At 39.0% G+C, this 25254-nt stretch overlaps 1 protein-coding gene across 7 annotated transcripts in view; it reads right to left on the bottom strand.

Annotated features, from left to right (window-relative positions):
* RANBP17 (RAN binding protein 17) overlaps positions 1–25254 on the bottom strand; it is a 328773-nt gene that overhangs the window by 13806 nt on the left and 289713 nt on the right. For 6 of the 7 annotated variants that reach the window (XM_028497353.2, XM_028497354.2, XM_028497356.2 and 3 more), the window contains one exon: positions 15420–15586. In XM_028497353.2, the coding sequence (XP_028353154.1) occupies positions 15420–15586 (167 nt within the window). Of the gene's footprint in view, positions 1–15419; positions 15587–20600; positions 20676–25254 lie in introns of those variants that run through there. The other variant, XM_028497363.1, reaches the window with a different exon arrangement.

Genomic DNA, 25254 nt, shown 5'->3' with positions numbered 1-25254 from the left:
AATGGTCAGAATCCTTGACTGCGTATCCCATTTTCTTCCCAGTTAAAGAAATCTTTCGAAGAACTACAACCTGATACTGAAGCTACAGGTAAATTCAGAGCTTTAGGAACATGGCCTCAACTTTAAGACTGCCAATGAGAGAAAGGGCTGGATGCTAGGTGGCCCCAGAAGTGGTGGAGGGCGGCTGCCGTCTAGCAGGCCCACAGTCCCACAGTGAGCTCAGGGGATAAGGAGCAGTGAAATGAACCCCACCCAGTGTACATATACATGCATGACAGAGACGACTACAAGCACATGTTTATATTAAATATTCAGTGATAAAGTAAACTCTAACTGAGGCCATTCAAAATCAAGGAAGGGAGCGGGAAACAGCATGCTACTTTATTGAACAGTCATCACAACATTTCCCAATGAATATCATATTTCACAACATAACAACATAAGGCATAATGGCATGGGGGCATCTCATGCGGTCCTCAGAGCAGAGTGCAATGAATATTGTATTTCATAATAAACATATTATCCTTACAGTAGGAGGTTCAAAGTTTCATTGCCTATCATCTGTCACTATATTCTCCCTGACTTCCCCGAGGGATTTGGTTAGATGGACCTTAAAATCTTCATAACCAACAGAGGAGGATTATTTTACTTATGTTCGAATGATTTTGTGTGAGGAGAAAAAAATATTTTTTGGAAAATTCACTCGGCCCTCAGAAGCACTTTCCATTAAAGATCAGTCTCGAGTTTAACGTTTAAACCACAGAGGCTGGCATGCTGCCTTTCAGATTTGAGCGTTTTTATTTATAGTTGTCTAAATGGCATAGAGAGAGCTGGCCAAGCGGTTGGGGAGATGATTCAAAGATGTTACTGAGATTTGGAAGCTCTTTGACCCTAATAATTACATAGGGAGCCTAAGCAATGATAGTGACTGAAAATGCTGGGAATAGAACCTCGTTCCTTGATTTATTCAGACTTTACTGCCACCTACTTTGTGCCAGGCTCTGTGTTAGACTCTGAGGACATACCAATGAATGAGGCACAGTCCCAGCCCTCAAAGAACTCAAGTAGGGCAGGCAGTACACTGTTTACATGACAACACACTCTAGCAAGTGCCACAAACAGAAGCCTGCACAGGAGGCTCTGAGAGACCACAAGAGGCTGATAAACTCTGCCTAGGTGTGGGGGGCAGGCAGGGAAGGCTTCACAGGTGACACCTGGATCTGTTGCAGAGAACAAGCAAAGTCTGACAGGTAGTAAGGTAGGAAGAGGAGCAAGCAGGTGCCAAAGTTTGGAGAGGTATCTGGGGAATGACGAGCAGCTCTGTGGGACCTGAGAGGGTACGTGGGGAGCAGTGGTGGCGGAGGAGGCTGATTAGGTAGGCAGAGGCCCCGTCTTGTGAAGGGCCTACTACTGTGTGCTAGAGAATGTGGGCTTTATCTTGGAGGAAATGGGGTACCATTTTAGTTGGATGACTTCTTTTGGGCAGTGGTGTGGAAGGGCAAACGACTGGTATAACCATTCTCCACAGGGTCTGACCCTTTAGGAGGCTCAGCCATCTGAGTTCTCCCAAGAAGATGCAGCTTTTTTCCTGTTTCTAGGATTCGGAGGCCGCAGACACGGGTTACTTGCTTGGCTCCTGTGCCTCAGTCAGGACATATCTCGGGGCCTGTCTCGCTGGCTCTGTTGCCAGTACCCTGAGAAATGGCACTGCCATTACTTCCCTTGGCCCACAGCACATAACTTAATAGTGTCCTCTGTCAGGAATGGTACTCTTTGTCAGGAAGCTTTTTATTGATGTTCAACCTTCATTTTCCCTTTCTTAATATTATCCCATTACGCCAATACTCCATTGTGCCATGCTAAGTAATTCCCTTTCCTCCTTGGCGTTTACATCTTCCAAGTATTTATAGACTTATCAAATGCCCCATTTAGTTGTCACTTAGGAAGGCTATACATATTTAGCTTCTTTAATCTGGCCCCATAAGCCAGCCCTTCCATTCTCCTAAATCACTTGAGTTACTTTTCTCCAGGTTTCTGTCAATTTGTTTCCAGCCTCTCAGTAATGCAGGGGGCTCAAGAGAAAGATGGGGTTGGGGATGGAGGGCTTGCTCCTTCTGTGGGATAAGAAGAGGCCATCATTTGCTGAGGGTGGAACTTCTTCCTTAAAGTACAGATTCCAAAACAGGCCAGGCCGCTAGAGAAGCTCTAAAGCCCTCTTGTTATCTACTTGTTTCACCTGCACACATTTCAAGTCAATAATATTCTATTATCAACTCTTACGTGCTAGGTGCACACACGCAACACATCTGTGATGAGTACCTACTATGTGTTAGGTATTGTGCTACGGACTTCTCCTTCCTTCTTTTCTCCCTCCCTCTTCATTTCTTAGACTTATTCTTTGCTCAAAGAATTACTGTACTCCTACTATGTGTCGGGCACTGTGGTACAGAATTGAATAAAATGTGGTCCCTGTGGCCTAAAAGAGCTCATGCAGCCTAAGTATTTATTAATCTCTTATTGTGCACCCATCAAGTTGTTTCCTTCCAATCTTAAGGGTATCAGAGAAATCATTCCTAAATGCACTTAACTCTAATTGACGCTTTTAGTTCCCTGAGTGGAACTTCTTTGTCCCATCTAAAACGAGACGCCACATTAAGTATGGGCATTAACACAGAGCTCTTGCTTAGTGTTTTCTTTCTGGTGGGTCTCTTTGGGGCCTAAGAGATTTCTCTTCAGGCCTTGAGCTTCCCATCGCTCCTTCTTAGCATTCTATGTTCACATGACCTCAACTAAACATGCACTTGAATGTTTTTCTTTTCCATGATACCAATGTTCCAAGTTATGGGGTAACCGGCTGAGGGAGTGATGGAATGGGAGACATCTAGGTCTTGGCTAGTCTTGGGGAGTCTGGGCATGAGATCACAGGAGGGAGGAGTTCAGCCACCTGATCCCAGGGGCCAGTTCAAGTAAGGTAAAGAACTCCCCCTGCTGAAGGGCTGCTATCCTCAAAGAGGTGAGGTAACTATTCCAAGGACACAGGAAGTAGCATAACTGGTATGTCAAAACCAGGTATGTTGACTGTAAAATCTGTCAGCTCTGATTGTTGTAAAGTAGAAAGTCCTCCACAAATAGAGAATTTGCAATTAAACAACTATGAAAGGAGGAGAGAGTTTCATCAGTCTGAAAGCACTTACGTCTGTATTTTCCTAAGCATGACAAGGGATACAGAATTAACATGCAAGAGTTCTTCTGGGTTGCAAAGCATACAAAGCAGCATTAACTCATGAAAGGTCAGAGGATGAGGGAACCTTTACCTTGTGTTCTTCAAGTAGTGATTAGATTGCAACCAAATAAGAAGTCTTCTTTAACACACCATATAAGCTCACAGCTGCACGAATGGCTACTGCTAGTTAAAATTTCCAAGGGTCAAGACAAATGAATATGAAGGTGGAAGTCACATCTCCAGTACATTAATATACTTTGGGAAAATTTCACATAATTTACCCTTCAAATACTATGTGAAAAATCAGTAATAACTGTGAAATGAATAAATCATGCCATCATTAAACCAACCCTCACTTTATCCTGTGCCATTCTTTCAAGAAACTCAAAGAGCTTCTTATACCATCCACAGTGCCACTAAGAGAAATGAAGGCAGGGGAACCCTGTCATTTATCTTGCTGTCTCCCTTGAATAGGGATGAACGGATAAGAAGAAATGCCAGGAAGGAAGGGTAGGTTAAGGCCCTGGGAGGCCTTGGTATGGTAAAATCTAGAGACAAGAAAACTGTAAAATCTAGAGACAGGAAAGCCTTAGTTATATTCTAGGCACTGCTATTTAGTGGCTCTGTGTCTTTGGGCAAGTTATTTCGCCCCTCTGAACCTCTGCGTACTTTACCCATACAGGTACTGTGGGATTAAATGTGTTGATGTACCCATACTCTCAAGTTAAAAAAATATTCACATTGGCCCTGTCTACCCATCAGGGTTGTTGTGAGAGTCAGAAGAGACATAAGGTATGAAGACATTATACAAATGGAAAGAGTTATGGCGTTTATTTTCATTCTTGCCACTGCAAGGTAATGCCTGGAGTATGCAGGAAGAATAAGTGAGAAAAAGTCAGTTTGGGCCCAAGAATAAAATCACACCATGCCCCATCCAGTCCAGTGAGTGAGTGTGATATTAAGAATGTTTGTAGGGGCTTCCCTGGTGGCGCAGTGGTTGAGAGTCTGCCTGCCGATGCAGGGGACACGGGTTCGTGCCCTGGTATGGGAAGATCCCACATGCTGTGGAGCGGCTGGGCCCGTGAGCCATGGCTGCTGAGCCTGCGCATCTGGAGCCTGTGCTCCGCAATGGGAGAGGCCACAACAGTGAGAGGCCTGCGTACCGCAAAAAAAAAAAAAAAAAAAAAAAAGAATGCTTGTCACAGAAAGAACTCTAAGAAAGGCAGAACACAAGGATGGGACCAGGTAGACATAAGTAATCTGGCTGAAGTCATGGCAAAATCAAATCATCTTGTGAAATGAAGTCTTGGGCCTGGGATTTCCTGGACAGGATACTTTTCTCACATTTATAATTACGAACAGCAGGGATATGGACAAGGACAGGGACATTAAAAAGTGGTAGCTGCATATTGTTTTTCAAAGTGAAGGCTACTTTTACACATAATACCTTCTCTGGGCTAGATGAGTCTATACTCATTGGTTCACTTTGTCCTCACAACTTCCCTGAGTCAAGAATCCTTTGGCTATGAGGACAGCAACTATCGCAGACAAAACTTAGGCCTAAAAGGGGTGACTTCAGGATCCCTACACTAGGCAGCATGGTCAGGCCTCTCAAGGGCTTAGAACTAGGGACAAGAACGCTGGTGGGATCCTTCTCAGTCTCTCTCTGTGGGCCTGTCTGGTCTCTCGAGATCCTTTTAGCACGTCTCCTGCTCTGTTCTCTCGCTGCAGACTGGCTACTTCTCTGAGCATATGGCAGGGAACGGCTGCCCCATGGCTCTTGATTTTTCAAGTCTTCAATTCAGATGAGGCTGACCAGTATCTTTTAGTTTCTAAATCCAGGGAAGAAAAGCCAGCTTAGGTCAAGGGTTTACCTCTTGTCCAATCAGTTCTCAAAGAAAGGGGCCCCGGGCTCAATCAAGGATTTATGAATGAATGAATGGTATGTGTCTCCCCTTGCTTATCCTCCATCCCTCCCAATCCTGTTTCTAGCCCATTTAAAAGTTGTACTGTATTTTGGTTAAGAGCATGGGTTCTGCTACTTATTAGCTGTATGGTATTGGGTGAGTTACCATCTTACTAGAGCTGCAATTACAGTATTTTGATCATAAAATGGAGATAAAAATATCTGCCCCACAGAGTAGTGAGACTTAAATAGAAAAAAATATATATATATGTACACACACACACACACACGCTGGAATATATGTCTGTGTACATATATATAAAGCACTTAGCACACAAGCCTAGCACATAATAATTATTTCTACTTCTTTTTCATCATTATCATTCATCATCAAAATTTTGTTTGAACCTGAGATCACCCTTTTATAGTGACTTCTTAGGTCCTAGCGACCCTACAGTAAATAAGGCTTCTGTTACAGGACGGAGGAAAAGTCTAGATCTTTACGAAGGAGGTATAAAGGTTCTTCCACTTTGGAGTGTAAGGATGTGGAAATACTCCTAACCCAATCTTTTCTGGTCAAGGTAGTCTGCTCCTTTGTGACACCCATGCAAGTTTAGGATCCTTCTGGTGAGCCCTGGGCCGGCTTGGATGTGACACAGGAAGGTGATCTCAGGTGTCGTCTTCACATGTCACAGCAACACTGCTCAGAGTAGAAAGACTGAACTTGTGTTAAAACTTGGGAGTGCAAATGAAATCCCAAATGCCTTCCATTTGTGAAATATGGATAAATGCTACTACTTGTGCTGTGTTAGCATGCAAAAGGCAGATGTCATCTGCTATGCTTTTTCTGAGAATTCTTAAAAGAACAAAAACAAAAATCACTGCGAGTCAGCAGAAAAAAAATCGTCCTTTTAGAAGACAGACTGTTAAACACGTTCCCAGAGTTGGTGTCAGTATTTTATCTATGGATTAGAAATTTTCCTTGCAGAGGCTTTAAAAAAGAACGCATGTAAGTGAACTCTTTTTACCCTTAACTTATAATGATAGCTAACTGCGCCAATCACTATTAAGGAAGAGGCTAAAAACCACCTTGTTTGCCACTTGCCGTACCCGGTGAGAGACTGTTACAAAGCACGCCTAATTATCATTGGGCTAAACCTGTGTAAAGCCGTGCGTTTTTTCCTTATGAAGTGCTCTTTATCTGCTTTACATGAGTGCGAAGGAAAAGGTACGGCTGTTGTTTTTTACTACTCCTTTGCTATTCTGAGAACATTTGCTGCAGAGTAATAGCAAAACTGACTGTGCTAAACTGTAGATAAAAGAACAATGACGGATTGCAGTCACTTTAATTCATAAAGAAAACACTTGGAGCCCCTGGGAATGCCAAATCAAGCCACTGGCACCCAATGACTCTATGTTAAGTCGCAAACTACATCATATTTTTTAGTTTAAACACAAAGGCTAATGGACATCTAACTTATTTATTTCAAATTCTTCTTTATGAAGCTGGCTCTTTTTTTTTAGCTCCTTGGAAAACACTATAATTCCCCTATTCTATAAACACACAAATATAATTGTAAAATGACATCATTCTGTTTTCATTTAATTACCCCTGAAATGCTTTCTATTTAATATTCATTACTCAAAAGCTAATTTAAAAGAGAAAGAGATGTGACTTATTCAAAAAGATGTACTGTCATTCATAGCAATAGTTATCTAATATACAGAAGTTAATAAAGCAGATTAATCTACAAGTCCCTTTAAGCCATTCTTGAGTTTTGAACAACTGCCTCTTTGACCTTTCACCTTCATGCTGTGCACCAGTAGCAGGTGCCAGCTGTACAGAAATTATGGCTGCGCATTTGAACGCAAAATCTTTTCTTATTTTGCTCCTGACCAGCAGCTGACCCTGTAGGAGTGATTGTTTCTGGTGCCGGCCTAAAGGCTACATAAACCAGTAGCAGATAAACAAAAGGCTACATATACCAGCTGCCTCGCCTAAGGGTACCATCCTAGGCTGACACCTCCACTCCTTCTCCAGCGTCCCAAATTGCTCCTTGTTTGTTTCCATACATGCATTTCATCCTTGTTATTTTGTGCGAGGGGTGGGTATAGGAGAAAACCCCCAAAACAACAACAACAACAAAACCCATCCCTTCCCTCGAACTTGACTTTTGAGTATTCCATGTCAAACTGTGCCATTTTGATGCTAATCCAGGCCTGATTTAGCAACTTTAATAAGAGGCTAAACCCTCTTATAATTAGATAATAAAATTATATTATGTATTTTAATATTAAAAGTCTTAAAATCAAACTCTTCAAATCATATACTGGTACAGAACTAAGGTACTTAAATATCACAGCCCCAGAAAATGGGAGCCCGAAAAAGCAAATTGTGGCTAATTTTTCATTCTCAGAAATGTAAACATGGAATTCCTATGTGGTAGCAGTGAAAGCTCCAACACTCTTAATTATGTGCAGGGAAGAATGAATCTGTTCAAGTATGAAGCACACTGTACCATTTCCAGCAACAGCATGAGATGGTTTTGACAGTTATTTCTTGGATACAAATTACACAAGTATAAAAACAATCCCCATAATGATTAAATGCAGTTATGTACATAGGAGAATACCAGTGCAAATGGTAACATATTTAAATGGTTTTCCTTCATTAAAAAAATTATATATTATATTAAACCATCAATCACTGCTGAGGCACAGGAGTTTAAATGTATTGTCACCGGTTGAAATAAATGACTTGGAGACTGAAATCTGGCTCACTCAATATGGTGTCTTTGCTGTTGCTTAGTCACCTAACTCTCTGCTGGTTTGGGCTACATCTGGTGGATTCCATCCCTTTCAATTAACAAGGCAAGTTACGCTATCAATGGATTACATCTTTAAACTGTGCTTAGAGGTAGAAAAACACATGTCCCAGTGGAAAAAACAAACAAACAAACAAACAGACAAAAAAAAAACCCACCACAAACCTTCTCTGTTCTGTTAACCATTTGAAACAATATTTGAAGTACTTATTTCTTCATCTATGTTTAGAATAAAATTTTCTTATGGAATTTCAGCAGGGTTAGTATATAGTATATGATGATATAATCTTACCTTAGCATTATCATTTATTTTATTATGTATTAGTCTATGACCATGTTAGATTTGATACCTAAAGTCACTGCCTGTAGATTGCACTTTTAAAAATTAATTTTTTTGGTTTGTTTTGCAGACATTCATTGATCATCACAAGGTTTCAGGCTCTGCTAGGTGCTGGGACAAGTATCAAGATGGAGGTGATCTTTGGGGAAAAAAAGTTACTGTGTAAAGATAGGTGATAGGGTTATAACACTAATTTGATGATTCATAAATCAAGAATAGGTTTCTTTTTAAAAGGGTTTTGTTTTAAAATACCATTTTTTGTTACAGTTGAAACAGTCATTCAACAAATATCTCTATTAACAAAAATGAAATCAAAATGGCAAAGATATGGAATATAACAAAGGATTTGGACAAGAATCATCCTTCTAAAGATGGACAAATGATTTTATTATATCACAGATAAAAGCCATTTTAATTAAAAATTAGTGTTTTTCCATTTTTAAAATTATATATTTTAACTTTCTAAACTGATCTTTAGGGGTGGTGGTCACACATTGATCGTTCTTAAGAGTTTTACTCCCTTTTGGAATTCTGTTACCTGGCTATTAACTAGATACTTTTGTGCAGCCCTGGTTCTCTTAGATACTCTGATTTGATCCTTAGTAATTAGATCTCACACACACACACACACACACACACACACACACACACACACACACACACACACACTTGACCAAAGTGAGCTTTATTTCTGCCTCAAACAAATCTTGTTATTTTGAAAATTAAAAAAAAAATGTTTGGGAGATGTTAACTGAGTTTCATTGCCTGTTTACTGCACCCCTTCTGTATGCAAAGACACAACCCAAATGTGATAAAATGCCCTCTTTAAGTTTCAATAAAGACCTAAGTATAGAGCCATATGTAAAAGCAAAATAATGGCATCCTCTTAAAAGAACAAATTAAAAAAGTATGCTTTAAGAATTATCAAAGCATCAGAGACAAATAAAAATATCACTGTTGCAAGGCCACATGGGATGGCTATGAGAAATGCAAGGGATCATGCATTAAGAGATCTGAGTTCTGAAATTCTCTAAGAGTACAGAATACAGAGGTGGGAAACTGATAACCAGACATACAGTGCTGACCTGCAGAGTATTTTTATTTTAAATTTTCAATCAGTGGCCAACATTTACAAAACTGGATTTCTGGCTTCTCTCCAGGGGGAAATCTCAATATATCTGGCAACACTGGGTCTTACCACCTTACAGGGCAACAATTAGCTGGAGCTCTTTGGAGGCTGCCCCCTTTAGATAGGGATGTATACTGAATACAGTTTGTCGTTCCTGTCTACCTCAGTCAAGTTTCCTACGTGGCTCTATAGGCACCTTAGTCTGTGGTACCTTACAGAATGAAAAGGAGAAGGAGAGGGATGCTCAAAGGAGTCAGTTTCAGACTTGCCCATGTGAGAGGCCCTTAAGAAGGACCTTCAGTAGAGCTAATGGTACTCAGTAGTAGAAGCCTCTTTTAAAAAAGAGAAGCTGTTTACAATCAGAAAGAGGTGAAAAATGACATTCAACACTGATGAATCAGTGGTGAGAGTCAGGACAAAGCCTAGAGACGTGCAGGGTATGGGGGATGGATGCAAAGCACTTGTTGCTTCCCCAGCTTCATTTCACAGCTGCCATATTGATTCTATCCTAGAAGAAAAGGTTAGAGTAAACCTCAAGAGCTACCTCAGAGGAATTAAAGGATAGTCACAAAGGAACATGAGACAGTTATACTATTAGACTCTGACCTTCTCAAGGATACATGTCCTGCTAAATTTTATACCTTCAATGTCTGGCTACAGAATTAATGATTGGGTATGGGTGTACAATAAGAGAGAGGAAGCTCTGTTAGCTCTGTCAGTGATGGTGGGAGCCACAGGGCTTTTCTATACCAGCTGGCAAAGCAACCTCCCTCTCCCTTGCCCATTGCCTCTTTGGGTCACTGCCCATCTGTTTCATTCCGGCTGCAGCACAAAGTTGGGGTATAGGATGACTGCTCTAAATCATTCTACCTTAAGGATGGCCCCAGTGGGACTTATTGGAAGCTCAACTTGCCTCATTGTAAGTGCTCAAAACATACATACTACTTCAAATTAGCAGCCGCCAACAAATTATAGCTTTGTGGTTAAGCATGTGAACGCTGGAGCTAAACACATCAAGGTAAAGTTTTAGTCTTTCCGCTTATGGACTACATGATCTTATTGACCACTAGTAACTTGGGAAAGTTACTTAATCTTTTTATGCCTCGGTTTCTATATCTTTAAAATGGTGCTCATAATACTACAGCTTCACAGAGATACTGTAGGGATTAAATCAGATTAAATGCATATGAAAAAGCTAAAGCTAGTATCTGCAATATTTTGCCAGTATTATTTTTTTCCTAGAAATAAATACAAAGTACATACATATGTTGCTGTGAAGAAGACCAAGACTGCAGCAGCATGTGCAAAAAACAATTCTATTATTTTTTACTTGCCATGTCTGATGACCTATCCCTGGATTCCCTTTAAATCCATGTTATCCTCTGATCCAGTTGTGAATGTTCCTTCAGCATGTGTTTTTGACATCAATCTACTGCCATATTTTTGATAATAGCTGCAAATTAACCAGACTGAGCTAGTGGGTCATGAGCATACTTTCTATTTAGGGTTCACTAGAAATGTCTATAACAACATTAGAAAGTCTGGTTAATTTTTTTAAGAGCATAAGAGACATGAATATATTTCATCTGCTAAACTGTTTCCCACTGTGAGAGTCTTGCTGAGGTTCTATAGGCCAAAATCTCAACATCAGTTAAATATGTGACTGCACTTTCTCCTACTTAGTACTATGGGATGGTATCTTAAGTATGAAAGATGTCTTGTATAGTATGTCAAAATGTTGAGCAATATCCTTTCAATCTAAACACAGAAATGAAAAAAGAGATGATTTCCCTTTTGCTGTAATTCACTTTGGGATGCATGTCACGAAGAGCACTATACAAAAGCAATTTTCATTGATTGACTGACTGATTGAGGAAAAGGGTGAATGTTCTTTCCAGCTTACGTCCCTACTGAAGTATGATTCTTATAACTCCTGACAGCTCTTTACAATTTGTAGTTAAATGTCAGGTTAGCACAAAGTGGGAGGGAGAGGGAGAGGGAGCGAGGGAGAAAGAATTATAATTAGAACTTTTTCTGGTTTTTAGTACAGCTCACTTGAGCCAAATAGTTAAATAGAAGATGTTAAGATAAATTAAAACCTAAATGTTCTAATTCCTCCATTCAGTGTATTTAAATTTTAGAGAACATAATTACTAAAAATACCTTGTTAATAAGTTAATTGCATAATCTAATCAGTAATACTGACCATCACATAATTCTTGTTCTACTTCTATGGAAGTTGCTACTCTTTCTAGAGCAGGTAGTTTTAGTAGAAGTTATGATTTAGAGAAGCATTCAGCCTCAGTGTCCTATTCTTATAATCTGAAAGAGAATGAGTCCCATCTTTGAAATGCCCTTCTACTCTTATAAAACACGCTCTTTCATCTACCTAATTTGGGTAGATCCTTCTTTCATTCTGTGATATAACTAAATGAATGCTGACCTTTGAGTTATAGATACAAACACTTAACACGACCAGGGATAAAACTGAAAACGTTTCACGTAGAAATTTTATCTTCCAAATTACTGTAGCAGTGATTTGGAAATTTTATCTTCCTAATCACTGTTACTATTGGCCTGTTCTTAAAACTTCAGTTTATCTCTCTAATGACATAAAAACATGGGAACTTTTTTTTTTTTTGCTTAATATACGTAAACTGGGTTTTTCTCAGTTAAGTTAAAGCAATGCTGGTTAGACAATAATTCTTACTTAAAATAGATTCACTTAATTATAACAGATCTTCAAATGGATTAAATTTAATGCTTTGCAAATTTAGATTTGTTTGCAAAATATGAAAGATGGCTTATTTGGAGAATGTTTTTAAGAACACTGAAGATCTAAAGCCACATAGTAGGTCATAATAAACACATTTTCAGGTGAGAGGCACTTAAAATGTCTTATAGGAAAGGCCTATAGGAAATGTCAGAAGACCCTTTATGTGGGTTCATGCTTCATTTGCTGTGGAAGCTTGAGGAGATAACTTTTGCAATTTAGAATTGACACTCTTCATGCAACTATGCTTCCAGTAATATAGGTCCAGGTTGGGGGGGTGGGGTGGGGAGAACAGTTCAAACTAGTAAATAATTGCAGTATCATCGCATCAGTTTAGTTTAAAGAGCTGACAAACCCCCTCTAAACTCCAAGCACAATTAGTCATTAGGGTCTAGTTTTTCAGCACTGTTAAGCAATTTGTAACCCATTCCTTTTAATAGGGTTAGGCATTACTTAACTGACACAGATGCCTTGAAAACTGAAACCTTGGGTTATGAAGCAGCAACCTTGTTCATTACCTTCTCTGATAGGCAAATCATCTATAAAAACAGCATTTGATGGGCAACCAATGAATAATCAATGGCTCACTTTTCATCTGAGTGTGAAAATGAGAATAATCTAATATAAATTCCCTCTGGAAAGAGGCTGACTCTTGGATTCTGCTGCTCTTCAGGGTTGATTTATAAGGTCTTGGAAAGCTGATGCAAACAGATGATCAATGGGACCCATCCTTGCTCATAATAACCCCCAACTGGCCCACTCCCTCTTTTCCAAGTCTATCCCTTCAGGCTATTAGCTGTGTCCAGCTAATTCTTCCCACTACTCCTGCCTGCTGCTTTTACTCTGGCCATCCGTTCAGTCCAGCCGACTCAGAAGTAATTTTATACGCGGCAGAGAGCGGGTGGAATTGATTTTTCACTCAGTGCTCAGTTCCCATCTGAATAATTATCAATTTTACTGCCTCATAAAGGGAAGAGTCAAAATTTCAAATCAATTCAAAAGAGCTTTTGAGACGACAGAAACTGTGCATAAGAATAGAGGTCAAAGTTGTCAGTGACCTAAGGAGATGATGTCAGATACTACTATACCCAATCATTGACATCAGAGGCACTCAAGATGATATAACCTAGTGCTAATGCAAATCATATTTATGCTGACTACCAGAGACCAGTCATTAATATTTAAAATGCTATCTGAAAGCCTACATTCCAAATAAATAGAATGTATTCCACTGTTAATAAAGATATATCACTACTTAGTCATATGCTATAAAGTAAAGGATTACCAAGTATTATTAACACATAGAAATTACTTAAACCAACAAACACATGGTAATTCTGAGTAAAGACAAACTTGAATGTCTTCTGCACAACCACATTACTTGTTCTGCACAGTCGGATGGTATTTGTCTAGGACCATAGCCTATTGATTTTTGCTAAAATTTTCTACCCACTTAAAAGTTCCTGCCAAAGTTTATGGGACAATATTGTGATCATGGTTGAGCACTGGCAGGTGGGGTGAGGGCTGGGTCTGACTGCTGGCCAATCCATGGTTATTTATTTTCTCCACTGCCTACATGCTCTAATTCTGTGGTTCTCAGCCTTCTTGCTGCAAAACACCTGAGGGCTGCGCCACACTCCCAGCAGTACCAGTGGCTACTGCAGAAGGATGGGTGAGGAGCAGTGCATCCAAATCTTGATAGAATGTGTTATTCTGAAAAGGCATTCCAGGTGAATCTGAGATCTTATCCAGCAACTAGTCTCCTGAGAATCAATGGTGTAAGTAAGTGGTAAGGACTTGGGCTTTTGAGCCAAACAGACCTTGGTTCACATTCCACTTTCCAGTTGATCTCTCTGTGCTTCAATTTATTCATTTGAAAAATGGGGATGGTTATATCCACATTGCGGGGTTGTTGTGGGGTCTAAATGAGGAGATGTCTCTGCAAGTCCTCTCCTCCTGTCATCACTATGTTAATCCAATTATCACATAATTAGTTAGTTACTTGTCTCTCCTTCCCACCTGGCAGGAAACACTTATTTAAGGAGAGAAATTGTCTCATGGGTCTTAATGGCTCTCGCACCTTGTACATAGGAAGTCCTCAATAAATGTGAATTACCTTCCTCCTGTTTAATCACCAACATGTTGTAACAATTCCAGGGTCATACCAAATAGTTATAGGCCCAGAGCCCTTTGCTTATTTACACAAAATCTTAATCACACACCTCCCTGCCAGGAAAATAACTGGTTAACTGAAACATCACCACAAATAAAGTTTACATAATGTCATTTAAATATTAGCAAAAAAATGACAGCTAGGAAGAAAACCTCTTCCATGGCTGTCTTATTCATTTTCATCATTTATTTACTCAGACTGACATTTTTTTGCTGATTGCAGGCGACTTATTTGCTGGCTAATGACCAGGTTAAAGTGTTTATATTTGCAAACCACAGACTATTATGGAGATAATTTGGCAAAATAAGACAACTGGAAGCAGTATAAAGATATCACTTTCCAAATTTAGTAGAACTGGAATATATCATAGTGATGCTATCTCCGCAGTAAAATGGTATTATTCTCTTCGAAACATTTCTGGCTTATATATTTAATTTTATGCATGCTGTTACTGTGATTTGCAGAAGTGAGTTTTTAAAAAATATTAAACGTGGACCTAATTCATATTAGCTAGTCAGAAAACATTTGAAAATAAACAAATCATGGCTTTATTACTTATTATTTAAATGTTCTTGGGAATATGACCTATCTGAACCTTGATTTCTCATCTTAAAATGGGGAAAATGATATGATGAAGGGGACGTTCCCAGCAAGTTGCCTGGCACAGACTAGGAGCCCAGAAAATGGTAGTTTCCCAACATACCAGTGTATTCACAAGGCAAACCTAAGATGATGTTATTAGAGGCTCTGGGAAAGAAATCCGAGGTTGACTGTTTCTAGTTCCAGATTTGACTTTTATTTCTCTTATCTCTGGAAGAGCTATCCTCTTTTTGAATTCTAGCTTCACTGAGGTGAGATGAATGACTTAGAGATTTCTGGAGGGTGGGTAATCCTGAGGCCAGTGTACTCTCCTACCTACAGGGAAAATACTCCTAGAGAAGACCCAGTAAAGAGTCTTGGCAAGACCAGTTGCTCTAAGGGATATTCAGAGACCAGATTGGCTTTTGGGAAACTCTTCTCTCTTAAGCTAGATAAGCAACCACCAGTTACCTGCTGCAGGACCTCTGGATTTTGCTGCATAAAATGTAATAGTCTCTGACCGGCCTGGGCAGCCTCTCTGCATCGAAGTGGCTTCCTGCCCTCTTTTGCTATGTGCTTGAAGAGGTAGGTGACGATGTAGTCTAAACTGGTACAGCAGCTGGAGGAGACAACTGTATCTGTGTGAACAACAAATGAGAATTCATTTGTATTACTAAAGTGTTTGTTTCATCTCACTATAATGCCTAAATTAAAAAAAAAAACAACTTTCTGGTTTCAAAGCACTTTAATCAAACTGTAAACTCCTTGAGGGCAGGGATTTTTGCCTTGCTTTTATCTCTTTAAACCCAGTGTCTACTACAGGACCTGGAATAGAGACATGTTAGAAAGTAAATGATTCCTGGATTGCATTGGACAGAATTTTCCATATGTGACCTTAATGACCCTCTGTTCAATTTAAGTGACTTTATTAAACATCTACTTGGTGCAAACTGCTCTGCTTCAGGGGAAACAGGGTGTAAACTTGGTGCAAAGTACTTTGCTTCAGGGGAAACCCTCACCCTGGTGTCAAAGAGCTCATGATTTAGTACATAAGTCACTAGCACAGTGCTGTGCAAAAATGAGTGACACACTGTTGTGAGAAATTTGAGGTAGATATTGTATTTGGATAAGGATCAAGGACAGTTTGGTGAAGGAGGCAGCACCTGAGATGGGCTTGGAAAACTTATTCCAGTCAAACATAAGGAAGGACATTTTTCACATTTTGCACAATGTACATAGTAGGGTGAAAAGGTATGGATTTTGAAGCCAGACAGCTCTGGTTTCAAATTCCATCTTTTCCAGTTATTTGCTGTGTTGTTACTGTGAAGGAGCCAATTAACCTTTCTCATCATTTATAAAATATGCTGCAGAGTTGAATGAGGAGAAAAATAACTAGAAATTCTCACAGTAAAAATAACTGACCTTGAGGGTATTATGCTAAGTGAAATAAGTCAGACAGACAAAGCCAAATACCATATGATTTCACTTATACGTGAAATCTAAAGAAAAAAAACAAATGAACAAACGTAACAAAAGAGAAACAGTCATAGATACAGAGAACAAACAGGTGGTTGCCAGAGGAGAGGGGTGGGGGTGGGGATGAGAGAAATAGGTGAGGGAGATGAAGAGGTACAAACTTCCAGTTACAAAATAAATGAGTCATGGGGACGAACTGTACAGTGTGGGGAATATAACCAATAATAATATCTTAGTATGGTGACAGATGGTAACTAGACTTACCACAGTATTTTATCATTATCTAATGTATAGAAATATTGAATGAATGTGCTGGGCACCAGGGACTAACATAGTGTTGTAGGTCAATTATACTTTAAAAACAAACAAACAAACAAACAAACAAACGAACAAACTCACAGAAGAAGAGATCATATTTGTGGTTATCAGAGGCAGGGGTTAGCAGGAGGGGGAACTGGATAAAGATGGTCAAAAGGTATAAAGCTCTCATTATAAGATAAATAAGTACTAGGAGTGTAATGTACAACATGATTAATATACTAACACTGCTGTATATTATGTATGAAAGTTAAGAGAGTAAATTCTAAGAATACTCATCACAAGGAAAAAAATTTTTTTCTTTTTCTTTTATTTTGTACCTATATGTGGTGATGGATGTTCACTAAACTTACTGTGGTAATCATTTCGGGATGTACGTACGTCAAATCATGTTGTACACCTTAAATCTGTATAGTGTTGATTGTGTCTCAATAAAACTAGAAGGAAAAAAATATGGCAGTTACTACTAATTTTCCCTCGTAGTGAAAAAAGGGGAGCAGGACCTTTTGGTGTGAGTAAAAGAATGTGTAGAGGAATCATAAGAGAGAAGGCTGACAAAATAGTTTGGGATCTTCCCTGAGGGCATCCGGTAGTAGGTCGTGACATTTACATGTAATTTGAAAGGCAACAGAGGTGTTATTGAAGGTTTTCTTTTTAACATGTAAGTGACATGATTTCTTTGTACACTAAATATCATTTCATATACCTCTAATAACCACTTCTGTATACAGTAGGTACTGTTTGCATTTTTCAAATGAGAAAAATGAAGCTCAGAGATAACTAGCTTATCCAAAGCTCATGGTTTGGCTAATGGTAACATACGGACACAATTCTGGGGAGTTTATGATTAATAACAGAAACAACAAGACAAACAAAAACGTGATGGGCACTCAAAAAATGGCAAATTTAGTAGATTCAGAAGAGAAGTAGATCGGGAAAGTAGGGCTGGGAAGCAGATTATAAACTTCCTAAGGCAACAGTTACTTTCTTATTCATTTTACTCATCTCTAAGGTTCTGAGACATATGTGTGCTTGTCATAGATTAGAGGTGAAATAGTAGTTGATTTAATTAAAGAATGGGTAGGCAAAGCTAATCTGAGAAAGTTTTTTTTTAAAAAGTCTTGAGTTTTCTTTAGTAATAATACTAGAATTGATATAACACTACAATTTAAAAACTCTTTCACATACATTGTTTTAGAGAGGAATGACATAGTAAATAGAGGTAGGTTTGGGGGCAGGTTTTGAAATATAGAAGTATGCATTTAAAATAGACGATAATGGTAGCTGACACAGGATCATGAGGGGTTGAATGAAGGTCTAAAAGATGGGCATGGACAATAGTTTTGGGAAACTGTGGAGCTATAGGCTTTTGAGAAAGGAGCTTTTATTTCCTTCTATAGCTATGGCAGTTGATTGATTGACTGATTGATTATCTCTCCCCACTAACTGGGTTACTTTGCAGAAAAGGAAGCTTTGGTTTTATAACCCTGGGGGGTAGTAGATAATGTAGTAGGAAACACTTAGGCCTAAGAGTCAGGCACAGAGTTGTTTAACCTGTTTGCTTTTCTCTTTTCCTTCACATTTCTACCTTTGAAGTCCCAATCATGAAAGTAAATGGATTAAGTAACTTAACATGTACAAAAGGAAGCAAGCAGGAAATAGATATGGTTCCCCTCACCAGTGAAGAGCAATATGCTATCAATCATACAAAAATTATAAAGACTTCACATAGATTTGGTGACCACATGCCATGAAGGTTGCATTAAAAGGTTCCAATCTACTGAGTCAGCCATGAAAAAGCCAGGTAAACACTTTAGACATGAAGGTTGGAGCATATATCCTTGCAGTAAAAGCAAGAAGAAGAGCTTTCATTATGGCTGATTTATTGTTGGGGACTTTGAAAAGGATAAATGTTATTTCAGGGTAGATTGAAAAGTGTGGAATCATAAGGACATGGGCCATTTGATCAAAAACAGAATGAACAGTGATGAGGACTATGCATTATTTTTAGTTTTCTCTATTTGCAGCTCAAGCTATTGTGTGAGATTCAAACAATGAAACTCTCCTGAAATAAAAGAATGAGCAGAAGTCATGAATTTTCATATTTTGTCCCAGCTCTTGGTGTTTATCATCCATGATTTAGACAATTTTGGACAGATTTTTAAAGCCCAACAGCCACTTTGTCCTCTCTAGCAACTTATTGTTTGGCACTGAAACAACCAAATGCCCCTTTTCTTCTGCAGCTAGTCTCCATGGGAAGCATATGCATCATTAATAGCCCTCTTGTTCACTAAGACCCATCATAGAAAGCTGTTCTGTAAAATTAACTGTATAGGAAAGAGTTGCTTAGCTGAGAGTCAGAAGAATGATAATGGGGTTGACATTACATTTGGCTTTGACTCAAAATTTCTCACCATAGCAGAGGGGAGGATGAAGGTCTTGGAAAAATATAGTGTGAAAGGCAATTTCAGAAACAAAAGGCCTATTTGGGTGGTGCAGCAGTTTAGGGTTGAATCTGTATCTTCTAGATGTTTGACTGTATGAAGATTCAATTCCCACCTCTGTAAAATGTGCTTAATACCACCTACTTTGTTTTGAGAAATTAAAGATTAAAGAGAGAAAGTGTGTACAGATTGTAACATAGTGCCCAACACTAGTAGGTTTCCCCCTTTTCACTTTCCATTTGTTTTCCTGGCTACTTCAATTCCTGAAACACCAAGCCTGTCATTCTATTTAGCCAATCCATAGCTTTCTTCTCTCTTTAGCATGTTTTTGGTGGGAGAAACTAATGAACAAGGTCTCTAAGTTTCTATGTATTTCCTGAATGTTTTATTTCTAGATTACATTTATAATATTTACTCCATCCAATTCAAGAATGTGTTCATGACAATAACATACACCCTTTATTAATAATGAAAATTTTATTAATAATGAACTTGATGGGGAAATTTCTGGTGGTTTCCAGTTGGTTCAACTTTTAGCTTGCCCCCACCTTCCCTTGTCTTGTCTTCTGTGCCATCCTTTGCTTTCCTGGAGGGCACCCCCATTCCTGCCAGGGCTCATCTTCAGAGGCCTTCCCTGATCACTTCTAAAAAAGCCATACAATCATTTCTTCTTCATTATCCTATTTTAAGTCTTTGTTTAGCACTTATCACGACTTGACATTTTCTTTGTGTGTTTGTGTGTGTGTGTGTGTGTGTGTGTGTGTGTGTGTTGTGTGTGTGTACTGTTATCTCTCCTCACTAGAATATAAACTTCACATGAGCAGAGACCTTATCTATCTTGTTCTCTGCAGTACTCTCAAGGTCTAGAATGGAACCTGGTACATAGCATGTGCACAGCTGATGTTTACTAAATGAATGAGTTGAGAGTCATTATTAGGAGCAGCTTTTTGTAAGCCCCGTGCTTGGTCTCTGTAAGCAAGAGTATGGGGGTAGGTGGTGGGGGTGGTGGGGGGTGGTTAAAAACATGGAAAATATAATATATAAATACAATCACTTTTTATTTTCACAAATTATAGATGGCCTGAAACTAAAAATGCTAGTGAATGATTAACTAAAAAAATTTAATATCATGTTAAGCATATTATCTATCATTGGTTCAACTTTTCTGTACCTCCCTCTCATTTTTCCCACTGAGGCTATAGTAGAACTGAAGCCTGCCTGTAACCCAATTAATGGCTCTTTGCAAATTTTTCACTGTTGGAAAGGGAGAAACCCAAGTGGTTACGTTCAACAGTCTAAATAATCCTCTTTCTTGAAGACACAGGACACAATTCACCTGCCAAATTGTGACCTTTATCAGATGGATCCAGCAGGGTGGTGAGGTGAAGAGGAATGGGTTTTAGAGTTAGAAAGACTCCTAGATCAGGCACTTATTAGTTGTATGACCTTAGGCAAGTTGTTTCACCTCTCTGGGCAGCAGCTTACTCATCTGTATAGTGAAAATAATATTACCTAATTAATTCATTCAATATATACTTATTGAGCACTTACCACATGCTAGGCACTGGGAAAAAATTCGTGATTAAGACACACTATTCCTGTCAAGTAGGAAGCCTACAATCAAGTAGGAAATAAGGATAAAACAGTGCTATTAGCATATTTAACCCACTTTTGATATGCAGAGTGGTTCTGAGACTGAAATGAGTGAAGTACACATACGAAAACACCTATGGCAGCATCAGGCACAGAGTCCATGTCCATGATCATACATTCATAAGTGGCAGCACTGGACTTAAATTCAAGTTCAGTATTCCCTGCATTATGCCACTTTGTCAAGATTCTTTCGGAGACTTGTTAAAATGCAGATTTCAGGCCTAAGATCACATGTTGAGAACAACACAGCCATCTGCAACTAATTCAAAATCTTCAAGTATTACTATACTATGAGATAAAAGAATGTCAAGGGCTTCCCTGGTGGCGCAGTGGTTGAGAGTCCGCCTGCTGATGCGGGGGACGCGGGTTTGTGCCCTGGTCCAGGAGGATCCCACATGCCGCGGAGCGGCTGGGCCCGTGGGCCATGGCCGCTGAGCCTGAGCGTCTGGAGCGTAGGCTCCGCAACGGGAGAGGCCACAGCGGTGAGAGGCCCGTGTACCGGAAAAAAAAAAAAAAAAAAAAAAAGCATCGTCTAAACATGGAGAAATCTAAAAGGTGGAATGATACCAAATAATTGAAGAATATGGAAAATAGAAATAACTTTACCTTACTCTTGCAATTTCACATTTGAGCAGAATTTAATGACATGAAACTACATTCATTTATCTTAGGACTAAATCATAAAACTTGGTTCTAGAGTACATACTATTTTATAATTATAATATTCTAAAAGAATATCAAGACAAACTGTAATAATAAAACACTTCGGTTTCTGTCCATGAAGGATTAACTGCTATGAGAATTTTTCCTTCTGCCATAAACAACTAGAAAACAGGACAAAATATATGAAACAATGGTTTTCAATTGTCGCACAAGAAGCAGTATAGGACTATGAAACCAGAGAGGAGGGAAACAAATGAGGTAATACCTAGCCAACTGCTCAAGCTTACTGCACAAAGCAGTTTCCAGGCTACTGGCCAGGAAAGGGGAACCCAAACAAAGCCAAGTGGTCTCACTGAGTTGAATTTGGGGAGGCTGAGGCAGCTAGAACTTGTGGGACAGAGTTTCAGAGAGTGGGAACTATATAAGAAGAGAGCTCTGGAGATCTGCAGAGGAGTTCTCTCCAGTCTTTGAACAATATAACAGATATACATAACATATGTGTAACTGGAGTTCCAGAAGGAATGGAGATGGAGAGAGGTAGACTGTAATTATTTGAATGCAAACTATGATTATATTATTTGATGGTGTAGACTGTAAACCTTAGAGTACCACTAAAAATTAAAAAGTATGACTAATAAACCCACAGGGGATATAAAATGAACTCATTAGAAAAACATTTAATTAATCCAAACCAAAAGAAGGCAGGAAAAAGAAACAAAGCCCGGACAGGATAAAGAAAAAACAAATAGCAATATTATACATTTAAACTCAAATATACTGGTAGTTATATTAAATGTAAATGGCTGAAACACTATTTAGAGGGCAGAGACAGTCAGATTTGATATAAAAATATGACCCAACTATATGCTGTATGTTAGGCAAATATGTCCATATCCTAATCCCCAGAACCTGTGAATGTGTTAGGTTACACAGGAAAGAATAACTACGGTTGCAGACGGATTAAGGTTGCGAATCAGTTGAACCAAAAATAGGAAGATCATCCTTGATTATCTGGGTAGGTCCAAGGTAATTCCAAGGGTCCTTAAAAGTGAAAGAGAGAGGCAGAAGACATCAGAATCAATGGGACATGTATCTATGGAAGAATGGTCAGAGATATTCAATGTTGCTAGCTTTGAAGATGGAGGACAGAAGCCATGAGCCAAGGGATGTAGGTGATCTCTAGAGGCTGGACGAGGAAAGGAAATAGATTTGCTCCTAGAAAGAAAAATGGCTCCACTGACACCTTGATTTTAGTCTGGTGAGATCCATGTCAGATTTATGACCTAAAGAACTATATGACAGTAAATTTACATTGTTTTAAGTCACCAAGTTTGTAAGAATTTGTTAAAACAGCAATAGAAAATACCTGCTGTCTTCAAGAAACCAACTTTAAATATAAAGACACAGAAAGAATAAAAGTGAAATGATGTAAAAAGAGGCTAATTCTAATCAAAAGAATGCTGGAGAGGCAAGTAATATCAGACAAAGTAGATTTCAGAGGAAAGAATATTACCAGAAATAAAGAGCATCACTTCATAAGGATAAAGGGGTAAATTAATCAACGGGACATAACAATCCTAAATATATATTTACTTGATAACAGAGCTTCAAAATAATTTATACACAGACTGATAGAATTAAAAGGAGAAACGGACAAATCTATAATTATAGTTAGAGGCTTCACCACTTCTCTCTTGATAATTCATAGGACAAGTAGAAAACAAACAGACAAAAAAACAGTAAAAATATATAAAATGTGAACATTATCAAGCAATTAGACCTGACATTTAGAGAACATTCTTCCCAACAACAATGGAATATACATTCATTTCAAGTGCCCATGGAACATTCACCATATTTTGGACCATAAAAAAGATTCAATAAATACAAAAGTTATAACAACCACTGATATGACTACGATGGAATTAAACTAGAATCAATAACAGAAAGATCAGAAATTAAACAATGTGCTTCTAAGTAATAACTCATTGGTAAAAGAAGAAATCACTAAGGCAATAAGAAAATATTTTAAAACTGAATAGAAAAAGTCCCCAGGACTTCCCTGGTGGCACAGTTGATAAGAATCCGCCTGCCAATGCAGGGGACACGGGTTTGATCCCTGGTCCAGGAAGATCCCACATGCCATAGAGCAACTAAGCCCATGCACCAGAACTACTGAGCCTGTGCTCTAGAGCCCGCAAGCCACAACTACTGAAGCCCGCGTACCTAGAGCCTGTGCTCCACAACAAAAGAAGCCACTGCAGTGAGAAGCCCGTGCACCACAACAAAGAGTAGCCCCCGCTCGCCACAAAGAGAAAGCCCGTGCGCAGCAGCAAAGACCCAATGCAGCCAAAAATAAATAAAATTAAATCTTAAAAAAAAAAGCCCCCAAATATATAAAAATTTTATGTTATAGCCACAGTAGTGCTTAGATTAAAGCATTAAATGTGTACATTAGAAAAGAAGAAAGGTCTAAGATCCACAACCTAAGCGTCTGCCTGAAAAAACAAGAAGAGGAAAAGCAAATAAACAGAAGGAAGGAAGTTATGAAGATCATACCTTAAGTCAATGAAATAAAAATATGGAAAAATAATAGAGAAATCAATGAAAAATGAAAGCTGGTTCTCTGCATAAAATTGATAAACCTGGAGCCAGAATGATAAAGAAAAAAAAAAGACACAAATTGCCAATGTCAGGGATGAAAGAGGGAACACTACTAGAGATCCTACAGAAATCAAATTGTATAACAAGAGGATATTATGAACAATTTTATGTCAGTAATGTCAGATGAACTTTAGATGAAATGGACAATTTCCTTTAAAGACACAAACTATCAAATGCCACTCAAGATGTAATAGGAGGGACTTCCCTGGTGGTGCAGTGGTTAAGACTCCGCACTCCCAATGCAGGGGTCCTGGGTTCGATCCCTGGTCAGGGAACTAGATCTCACATGCATGCCACAACTAAAAGTTCACATGCCCACAACTAAGGAGCTGGCGAGCCTCAACTAAGGAGCCCGTGAGCCACAACTAAGGAGCACACGAGCCGCAACTAAGGAGCAGGCGAGCCACAACTAAGGAGCCCGCCTGCTGCAACTAAGACCCAGTGCAACCAAATAAATAAATAAATTAATTAATTAAAAAAGAAAGATGTAATAGGAGATTGGAATAGTCCTATATCCACTAAAGAAATTTAATTTATAGTTAAAAACCTTCTAACAAAGAAAAAATCTAGGCCTAGTGGTTTCACTAGGGAATTCTATCAAACATTTCAGGAAGAACTGATAACAATTCTACACAAACTCTTTAAGAAAATAAGAGAGGAGGGAACATTTCCCAACTCATTTCATGACGGCCCTAGACCAACACTAAAACAAGGTAAAGATATGAGAAGAACAGAAAACTATAAAAGAAGAACCATAGAAGAATACATCGAGAGCTGTCATGAACACAGATGTAAAAATCTGTATCAAAATGACAGAAAGTTGAATCTAGTAATATATAAGAAGGACAATACATCGTAACCAAGTGTGGAATGCAAAGTTGTTTTCTTTCTTTCTTTTTTTTTTTTTGCGGTACGCGGGCCTCTCACTGTTGTGGCCTCTCCCGTTGCAGAGCACAGGCTCCGGACACGCAGGCTCAGCGGCCATGGCTCACGGGCCCAGCCACTCCGCGGCATGTGGGATCTTCCCGGACCGGGGCACGAACCCGTGTCCCCTGCAACGGCAGGCGGACTCTCAACCACTGCGCCAC

Source organism: Physeter macrocephalus, chromosome 2 (assembly GCF_002837175.3).
Source record: "Physeter macrocephalus isolate SW-GA chromosome 2, ASM283717v5, whole genome shotgun sequence".
NCBI lineage: Eukaryota > Metazoa > Chordata > Mammalia > Artiodactyla > Physeteridae > Physeter > Physeter macrocephalus.
The sequence above is the reverse complement of the archived record's forward strand: the minus strand, read 5'-3'. Positions and strand labels throughout refer to the sequence as shown.